Source organism: Sesamum indicum, linkage group LG5 (assembly GCF_000512975.1).
Source record: "Sesamum indicum cultivar Zhongzhi No. 13 linkage group LG5, S_indicum_v1.0, whole genome shotgun sequence".
NCBI classification, from domain to species: domain Eukaryota; kingdom Viridiplantae; phylum Streptophyta; class Magnoliopsida; order Lamiales; family Pedaliaceae; genus Sesamum; species Sesamum indicum.
This window is the reverse complement of record NC_026149.1, coordinates 18,514,844-18,525,369: the sequence shown is the minus strand read 5'-3', so window position 1 is coordinate 18,525,369 and position 10,526 is coordinate 18,514,844. Positions and strand designations below refer to the sequence as shown.

Here is a 10,526-nt window from a genome sequence, read left to right as displayed (position 1 = left end):
CAAGATTTATATATAATTACATCAAGCCCTCATGGAAAGGAGAGTGTAAGTATCCCTAATTATAATTGAAAATGGAGAGTTGAGGAATTGACCGCCAGACTGCCGTATTGGTGGTAATACGTCTAAGTACTTTGAGCCCTCAGAATTCCGAAATGAGGCTCTTTTCGTGGGGGACCGGCATTCAAAATGTTCTGTATGAGAAATAACAGAAACTAACCATATCCACACAACCGCATCCCAGCCAATTTCCTCTGTAAAATGACACAAATCTTCTTCATTCAAATAATTATATCAAGAAAAATTGTAAACACCAAAAGTATGCTCCGAACTGCAGTTTATGAAATCATTCGTCCTCAAATCTAATATACAATGTAATATTATCAGGCTGATCTTTACAAATTCCTTATAAAGAATTCAAACCATAAACATCAGTTACATAACTCACAACAGTAACACTCCAGTATTATACATTTTTGACCCTTGGGAGCTCCAAAGATCGATTTAGGAGTCAACAAAAACTGAGTTAAGATGCTATTAATCTGCATCGGCAGTAAAATCAGGTTCTGGGGGCTTTTGCAGCTTGACCAACTCACGGGCACTTTTAAGATTCCGGTTTCTGTGCACTCCTCTCAGAGCATTTGCAGCAAACCTGGACGCCAAGAATGTTGCCCCGATGCTATACGAGCCTCCACCGGCATTGCTGCTGGCACCAGCTAATTCTTCTGCTTCTTCTTCCTTCCTCTTGAGCTCCATTAGTTTCCTTTTAGAATACCGACGCCACGCTGCTTGAATAAAGCAAGCGGCCCAAGTGCGCCACTGCTGTGAGTAGAAACGGAAGGTGTGTTGGACCTGCCGACTGTGGAGCCGTCTGAATTGACTGGCAACGAACTTTAATTCATCAGCTGTGAGGGCAAAAGCCTCGACTTCAGTCAGAGCCTTTACCGTCCGAGTAGAAGATGGCAGGTTAGAACCTGATTTTGGATCTAGTGCCCAGGTCAGAAGCTCCTCGCCACAAAAATCGCCTTCTTTCAGTAAACTGCGATTGAAGAAACCACTTCTTCCACCGTCAGTTGTCACACTCTCCAGACGACCGCGGATGAGGAATATCATCTCATCGACTGGATCTCCTTCTCGGACAATGTAAGTATTTTCCGTGTACAAACAGGGTTTCAGCCTCTCACAAATGGCATCAAGCAACCTCTCGTCCATATTCTCGAATAGTGGGACCTGCAAAAGTTTGAGAACAAGAAAAGGCCAACTGAGGAAAGAAGATATAATGGACTTGTTATTTATCTTAAAGGAAAGATTATCTGAATAATCACATGGATATGGAACATCAGCGAGTTTTCACAAACACAGAATAGACAAATTTATTTCTAGAGGCGTGAAGAAGCAAACTCTGGGCGATATTTTACCCTCTTGACCAAAGCCAGACAAAGATGACGTTTGATGTCCCTTCTGAGATCCTTAGGTAGACTCTGAACCAAACTTTCTTCATCCACTCCACGCGTTTCTAACCACTTGTACTGATCATAGCGCCTAACCCGCTCCCTGAGATCTGGGGGGAGCAAGCGATGATGCATCCATTGCTCTGAGTCACGCCTTTTGACTCTCATCTCTTCAAGTCGAATGGTAAGTGACTGAAGGTATGTCTGTGGCAACAACAGAACAAAAAAAATCAAGCACTCAATATAGTAAATACTGCATTATTAGGTACTTCAGATAAAACTTCAATATCAAAGAAGCCATAAACTACCAACTGTACCTTGTCATATCCAAGGCATTGGAGTTTTAACTCTATTCTGAGATCAACATCCAGGAATTATTTCAAAATGCCAAAATCAGAAAACAATTCATTTCAAAGTGGAGATACGCTAAGTTTTAATATTCAAAGAGTCGCCCAAACATCATTCCATAGGGGAGAGCGAGCTGCTTGGCGTCTCAAGTTTGTATACAAGTGATAGTTGTGACAAATTCTATTTTAAATGGCATCTAACAGGAGACAAGCTTGCCAGCTTATGTAGTCCGTACAACCCAGTCATTCCACCCATTCTATGAAATTATGTGGTTGTGTGAACTTATGTTCTAACTCATGAGTTAAGAATGCAGTTTAAGACCAAAATTGTTGAAACTATAGGAAAGGTATTTGATTTAACACCAGATGCACGTATGGTTTGACTTGGAAAGAGAATTAGATCCCAAATGTGCTCCTCCCTTCCAACAAGATGCTGTTTCTCACGGACATTTTTCACCATGTTCTCATACCCAAGGTTCATGAATTTAAACTTAATTCCAAAATCAGATCTGGGCACTATTGGAATGACAAAAACAGAAAAAGAACCCATTTCAAATCAGGGCAGATATTCTAAACTCTATTATTCTTAGAACAATTTATAGGTTGAGCAAAACTTTACTTATCTGACATCTAAAGGGAGACAAATTTGCCAACTTACCTAGTTAGTACAATTTAGACCTGAATAAATACAGAAATCCACCCATTCTATCAAAGCTTTACGTGTTTGTGCAAACATATCTTCTAACCCCTGATTTAAAAATGCCGTTTACAACAAAAGATTGTTGAAGCAACATAAAGGGTATTTACACTTCACAATGCAACATGTATGGCTTCAGTTGTAAAGAGAAGTAAATCCAGATGTACTACTCCTTCCAACAAGATGCCCTTTCTCACTAACATTTTTTTGTTGTGTCCACAAAATCAGTTGGAGAAGAAATTTGCAGTAGAATCATTTTCCCCTTTCACTTTTTTTATTCTCTTAGTCTATTTCATAAGCATGTGCAAAAATGGCAAAGCACCATGCTAATTATGTCACAAAAATGAAAATCTGTGTGCTCATGCTCGAAAAGAACAAGAACTTCGTTACAAGCCAATCAGACTGCAGAATGCTGTGGTATATTTTTGGACAAGCTTAACTTCAAAATGAAGGTTCTCGGACAAGCTGGGTCATCCAATGCCAAACATTTATTTCACATTTTCTCACTTGTACTTTCCCAGAGTTGTTTTCATATTCTTGGCATCGTGTACAAGTTTTGTTCATGTCCTACAAGTCATGCTGCATGAGCTCTTTCCAGAGTGCTAATTAGTAGTTTCTTTATTCGCTCAATATTATGAAGAAACAAGATGATGATATGCGATCAAACCAAAATAACACAAACAGCAAAAGTGAGAAATTAAAACATCAAAAGCATCTAGAGCAAAAGATGCTGATGTCTAACACAGCCAAGTTTACTTCAGTACCTGCATATTTCCAATCAAAAGTGCAAAGAGAATGAGCCCAAGGATGGCAAGTGCAATGCTAAATATAGACTCCCCAGGGAAAGTGCTGGTTTGAAGTCCTTGTCCAAGTGTACTGCAGAAAGAAAAATGAAGTGTGTCATAAAAGTTGGTGGCAGCCAATTTTCAGAGGTGAGTTCAACATATGACTTGTTTTATCAACATTTTCACGAGCTATGAGTTGCATGCACTAGATACATGTCCACAGATAAGCAGGTAATAAAGTTTGCCTAACTAAGAACACTGGAGAAAAGAGCAGGCAAAAGGATGTGGAAATTACAGCCAATACTATTACCCAGGACTCTCCAGATACTCCGAAATCTGAACCAATAGTGACAGCAAAGGACATTTATAACCAAAACAAAGGCAAATAGAAAATTATCTTGCTTACCTATGAACTACTACGATTGTTAATCCTCTGTTGCCAATAAAAAGAATTTGCAAATGCAATACTTGAAATGCAGGGAATCTCCAAGTTAATCCTAGGGATATTAACCATGTGATTCAATCAAACACCAAGTTTATTATCATATCTTCGATCTCATAACAGATATTTAACATTACCTGGAAATCCATTCCTTTCCACAAACATTAAATTAAATGAGATTTTTTAGTACATCATCTTTTGATATATAAGGCAATCCTAGGAAGCTTAACGAAACCCTCTTGATTTGCAGTTCCTAAAAGCATGCGGGGTTTTGTCCAATTTTATTACCATACAGATGATCATTGCCAAAATAATGCCAACAGAGTCCATAAATGTGTACAGAAGATTGTGTTGTTACTTTACCATAATTAGAAAAGAACGCCAAGAGTAAAAAAGAAAAAATAGCAGAGCAAAAAATGTTATCCACATGAGAAAGCACAAAAGGGAGTTGAAAGGACAATAAGGCCACCATCTTATAAAGTGAAAATGACAAAATAATGGCATCACTGGAATTTTTAAGGTTTTGATTCATTCACATGCAGTAAGCTGACGTCTAGAAGTTTGTTTACCTCAAATTCTGCAGCCCCCACCACAGGCAGTAACAATATTTGGACAAAAACTTTCTTGATGAAACTATGCCAGATGACAAAGCCTGCCTGAAGATTCCGAAGTCGAATGGCATATTCTTCTCATCATCCACAGGGCAAGCCGAAGTTAAGACTGAAACACTAATGTTGCTCCAGATATCATAGCCTGGCATGTTTTGATTTCCACAATATAAGAAATTGGTGATACATTTTCCACTGTGTCTACAAGCTCTCTGCCAGCATGTATCATTACGTTCCACAGATAATAAGTACCAGAAAGCCCCAACTATCTGCAAAGAAGAGATGCAGAAACATTGTGTCTTAAGAAATATTTGTCACTCCAGAGCAGCATCAATCACATTTCACGGACCAGCGCCATTAAGCGTGTTACAGAATGTAAAATATAGCAGAGGAACATTAAATTGATGCATCAGTATTCCTATTACGGTAACTGGGACAATGTTGATGGAGATGTAGAAGGTTGACAGTTAACATCTAAAATGTTAAAAGAAAATCCTCCATTTTCTGTAGCTGTGCCAGCAGCAATTTTCTCATTGGAGAATCTTTAAAGCAAAAACAGATATATTTCCCAACATTAGAAAAGGAAAGAAATACAAGGATTTGATCTATTAAATCTGAAGCAAGAAAGTCGTTCTTTCCAAGTTTATTTCCTTAGGAGAAAACTTTTGAGGAGACAGAGAAGCCGAACGGAAGTTAAATATGCAAGTACTTCCAACAAATAGAGATGCATTTTGCATTGTGAAAATTATTGTGGTCAGTTTCCCAATTCAAGCAGGCCAACTGCCCATAGGCACTAGATAGGAGGCAGTTTTAGACACCGTTTATTCATATGCTTGTAAACAGCATTTACAAAGAAACCAAAGGCATTCTGGGTTATTAGTAAAAAAGGCAATTCTGTTTCAAACTTCTGGTGTTCCAGACCTTTCAACACTCTGGCGTAGGTTCAGTTTGTTACACTGCACTTGTATATTGTGTTCCACATGTTTGGAGGTTTGTCAGGTCATTTTAATTTGAACATAATTCCACGTGAAACTGTAAAATCTATCATGCTAAATGGTGGGATGAGATGCCAGACATTAATTTAAATGGAAGCTTACATGACTGGCAAGCATGTATAGGAGCAAATAGGAAACTGCACCAGCCCATGCAGTTTCAGCAAAGACACCAGAAGTTCTTTTCAATTCTGAAGTTAGTGGAAAAACTCGGGCAAATCTAGGAATGTACTGAAGCCAAATGATATAAAACAGTGCTTGTTTTGTACCCAGTACATCTGAGCCTTTTGACCTCTGCAGAAATCTCCAGACAACGATCTGCATAACTCAAAAGGATCTACAGTAAGAAAAACAGGAAATATGCCCAAAGATTTCTATCTAGTAATATGCCAGAAATGAGAATTCCAGTATAACTGCGGTGATGGACAATGACAAACACCTTAATAGCTAGATTATGAAATCCACAAAAGAAGAGATATCAACATCTACTATCACATTTCTGCAAGCACATAAAATAAAAACAGCATTGTAGCTCTGTGCAGGTACAAGTAGCTGGAGAAGCAAAGCCATAGTGCTCCTGTCGTTCTTCAAATATAATAAACTTTGGAATAGATGTAGTTATATCAAGTATATCCACTACCACGAAAGAAATTCAGGAAAAACAGTTATTCAATGAACATTGACTGGCCAAGAAATTCATGTATAATATAATTTTTAAAAGGAAAGGGACAGAATTTTCAGAACTAGAAAGAAAGTTTAATAGGAACGGATCTTCAGATATCTGCGCATGATTATCTGAAAGCAAAAGCTACAGTGGGCTTAAAATTCAAGTATCTTATTAAAAGGTCATTGTTGGGTGGGTATTACTAGGAAAATCAAAAGGAGAACTAAATCTAATAGGACAGGAACAAATTCTCCATCATCATCCTGTTCCATAAGAGCTTCTAAGAATATTCTGTAAATATTCTGTTTGAGAGAAGACAATAGCAATCCCAGGATCCAGTTGGCAGACAGATGTCAAATTCAAATGTTTCAGAATTCTAACGAATAAATAAAAAGTACCGTTTTCTTCCCCTTCACTGGACAAAATCACAAAAGGAAGAAAAACTATAGAATGTCATACTTGATGTGCAGCTCTAAAGCAGGAAGCTGAAAAATATCAGCAAAAAGATGCATACGAACATCAAAGAGAAGATTCACAAGAGCAAAAATCTTTCCTGGAAAGGATAAGGACATAAGATTTAATAAAAAGCAATTCAAAAAAGCATATATAAGTACATAAGTTTCTCAGACCTGGGGTAGGGGAAGCACTGCGAGGAAATCAATGATGAAATAGCACTTCAAGTATCGTTTAGCAATCTGTGCAGGATCTATTACAAGTTCACCTCGTCCAAACACCCGAGATGATGGAGCAATATAAGCAGTTCGGAATTGAAGAGCCATGTGAATAAGATAGAAAGCATCAACAATTGTCCGCAGTGTCGTTGCCGTGATAGCTAACTTTCTATCTATGTCCAGGCAATTTGATGACTGATTAAAAACTGGCAGGAAGAAAAACAGTGGATCCACAGATACACCCAGAATACAAGAGGTCACAAAGAGCTTGTTCCAAAATGTAAGAAGTTTGTCTTGCGGATCAAATATCTTCTTCTCAGACACTTTGAGGTCCTCAGGAAATACCGCCCTAGAGACGCCAAATCCAAGGGACCGACCAATTGATTTTAGTCCTTGGGACCCCTTTCTCATTCCTCTCTTAAAGGACTTTGATGGAGTATGAGTTGTACGACCACCACGGCCCAAACCATCAATATTGAAGCCACATTTGTTTGTTGCAACTGCAGCTGATGGGGATGACAGTCTCGAGTCCAGGTCGTCCAACCTTCACACCAAAAATCCCTCATAATTACTTATCAAAGTGAAGACTGAAGAAACCATAAAACAACATTACTTTGTTATTGAGAGCAGCAATGAGAAAACTTTAGCAATTACAGTGTCATTTTTGTATAGACAGCTTGCCGGAATTTCAGGAACCGTGGTTTATGGAGTCTCACTTTACCCTGGGTAGCATCTATAATTTTTTTCTTTTCCTCAAGCAGTCTATCCAAGCAGGTAGTAAAACAAGGAACTTTTATTTTCCAATACATGCAAAGCAAAAGGTTGGTACCTTACAAACTTGTCCCGCTGTCCAGCAATGTATTGAGACTTCGAACCGCAATCAAACATTATGTATAATCAATGTAAATTCAGCTGCAGGCAGAAAGAAAATTTTAAACAGTTTGCACAAAATCATACAAGCTAAATAAATGTTATGTTATGTTATGTTCTGAGAAATGGATTTCATTTTGGGGTAAATTACAACAGCTCCTCTCATATTCAACATTATTACATATATCCTGGTTGTTTGAAAAATTACCAATACCCACTAATTTTAATAGTCGTCTAACAATTAGCCTAACCCGTTAGTGTCCGTTAGGTTTCCATCCATTTTTTGTGGTAAACTGACCAAAATGCCAATACCCTTGTAGACTATGAATTATAATTTACTTATTTTTTAAAATTTGTTGAAATTTTTTTATGGACTTAGTGGATAATGTTTTTTACAATTTTACAAATTTTTCCTTTCACCCCATCTGATTTTTTACAATTTTTTTATTTTAATATAAAAAGAAAAAAATACAACAAGCGCAAAGTCGACAATTCCATACCTCCATCCAAGGATTACATAATTTTTATCATATATTAGGGAGTTATTTGTAATTTTTCAAACAACAAGGGAGTATTCGTAATTACGCCAAACCTCATGGAACATCATTGTAATTTACCCTTCATTTTTTCATATTAGACAACATAAAGCATTTGTTTGCCCTAGTTTTACATTAATCTGATGAAATTACAAACAGTATTGAAATGGAAAGGATAAGTACACATTTACACCCTAATCTTTTCAAAAAAATTTAATCAAATAGTATCAGAAGTAGGTAATACATTTATCAACATAGAGACACATACTTGGGACTCCAGTTTCCCAGCCCAAAACACTCCTAAATTGACAAATCAAGCAAGACTAAAATGTGACTCTGAGCATATCCACCTCAATCAGCAGGATGTTAAGTAACCTAAAGGGAAATTTTGGATATTTTTCCGGCACTTGCGTGTCAACGCATAAGCTAAAGCAACATAGCTGAGAAAAGAATTGGCTGATGTTCCAGAAAATAGCTCAATTTGTACATTAATCTTCTGTTCTTCTCAAATACATGTGAAACATCACCCAGTTCCATTCTATGCTAAAGAAATTCTCCCACACTCATAACCATACTACAATTTCAAAAGTGATCAGATTTATGTAAAGCGAAATTAAGAACAAAATATCTCGTTAAGGCACTTAGAACAATTCACTAAGCAAAATCTGAACTTAGGGCATGCAATGAATGGGTCTGCAAACCTTTAAACCTATTTTCACTGTGCCAGACTGAACTTAGAGCATACAAAATGCTGAAAACATCTAAACCTATTCCCCCGCATTTAAATACCATGTCTCGCAACTTCTGAATTAAACAAAGAGATATGGAACTCAGGCAAGATCTTCTGGATGCAGTTAATGCAAATCTAAAATCTGCATAAGACACTTCAAGATTCAATCAGAGAAATTCACCATATTTCACCCCTGAGAAATCTCCCCAGAAAAAAAACCCATACTTTCAAGTAAAATCCATCTCAAATCTCACATCTTAAGTTTTTTTCCGCGACGTCCTACACCCCCAAAAATCAAAGTTCACTATGCCAAAACAGGCCCAACATCTAGACTTCCGAATTGAACTTATATTACTATTATTTTAGGTCATGATGCGAGTATTCTAAAATTTCGAATTGTCTGTTTCAGGAGGTCACCTTTACCAGTAGCCCCATCTTCAAAGATGATATCTACAACCTCATATGAATATCCCTCCTAACATATATACCTTAGCTTCACTATCCCATCTCCATTAACGACTACCACAAAAGGGGTAAACTTGGTTAACTTTTCAGACTACAATTTACTACTGTCTTCATTATAGTTCAACGAATGCCTTAAATGACAATTTCTGCAGCAGTCAAAAATAATACATATATATATATATATAGATAGATAGATATAAAGAAAAAATCTACAACCAAGCAAACATGCTGAAGCTTTTCAAGACTTCAAGATATTGCGTAAGGTAACTTACAATAGCCATCAGCCAAACCAAAAAAGTAAGAAAACTAAAATAGCCATCACATAAGAAACCCCATCTAAATTCTTCTCTACAACAGCAAAAACTCAATCATAATTCTCACCGATAATAAAGTCGACGAAATATAAAGAAATACTACAATTCAGATGCAGAAAAACAAGGTAAACTAGATCAATCGGAGAGACTTACAGCAAAAATCGGAGATATTAAGTCATAAAATCCAGTTTGATGATTCAGAGAGGGGTGGGAGGGGGGGAGAGAGAGAGAGAGAGAGAGAGAGGGATTTGTTCAACCAGCAGAACTGAAGTCAAAATTTATCTAAGAAGGTATACTGAAGTGGGGGAGCACAATTTGGAAAATGACTGCTGGGTCCCTTCTCCTTGTTTGGTTTTCATTTTTATTCATAAAATCAGATTTATTGATTTCCTTTTTCTTTTTTAGGGTTGAACACTTTAAATATTCATGATTTCTTAAATGGCTAATACTAAACATTTTCTTTTATTAATAACGATAAATAAATTATAATAATTTATTTCGATACGTTAAGTAATATCTCAATTCAATTAATTTATCAATATAACTAACAACAATAAATAAATCATAATAACTCACATAAAATGAGACAAATAGTACGATTAAACTCAAACTCATGACCTCAAACTTGTTTACAGAACCTCAGCCTTAGCCTTAGCCTTAGCCAATAGCGACCTTGAACTATAGAAAAATGATAAATTCATTACATCTACCAATTATGATTCATAATTTTATTTAGGGATAATTATATTTACACACTCTGATTTATAGCTTATTTATACAAATAATTCATATTTTTACGTAATTACAAAAATCACCCCTGACATCTATAAAGAAGAGGTAACTTGTTAATAATATTGATGTTTTTGGAAGGTATATATGTAATTTTTAAAAAATTAGAAGTAGTTTGTATAAATGATTGACATTTCTAATGCGTATATGTATAATTTTTTAACAAAT

At 36.4% G+C, this 10,526-nt stretch overlaps 1 protein-coding gene across 1 annotated transcript; it reads right to left on the bottom strand.

Moving 5' to 3' along the window:
* On the bottom strand, nt 318-9,831 carry LOC105162927 (probable cyclic nucleotide-gated ion channel 5). The gene is made up of 8 exons (XM_011081101.2): nt 9,723-9,831; nt 7,484-7,566; nt 6,613-7,198; nt 5,425-5,637; nt 4,289-4,596; nt 3,257-3,368; nt 1,416-1,652; nt 318-1,227 (listed from the first exon to the last, which is right to left on the bottom strand). The coding sequence occupies exons 2-8, from the start codon at nt 7,540-7,542 to the stop codon at nt 535-537; spliced, it is 2,208 nt and encodes a 735-aa protein (XP_011079403.1). The 5' UTR covers nt 7,543-7,566; nt 9,723-9,831; the 3' UTR covers nt 318-534.

Bases quoted from the DNA above. Each gene is read 5' to 3' on its own strand.
- LOC105162927 (XM_011081101.2), bottom strand. From the start codon at position 7,542: ATGTTTGATTGCGGTTCGAAGTCTCAATACATTGCTGGACAGCGGGAC. The intron at 4,597-5,424 runs GTAAGCTTCCAT...TCTTCTTTGCAG, and splicing joins TATACATGCTTGCCAGTCAT to ATAGTTGGGGCTTTCTGGTA. The intron at 3,369-4,288 runs GTAAACAAACTT...TTCTTTCTGCAG, and splicing joins TGGGGGCTGCAGAATTTGAG to TACACTTGGACAAGGACTTC.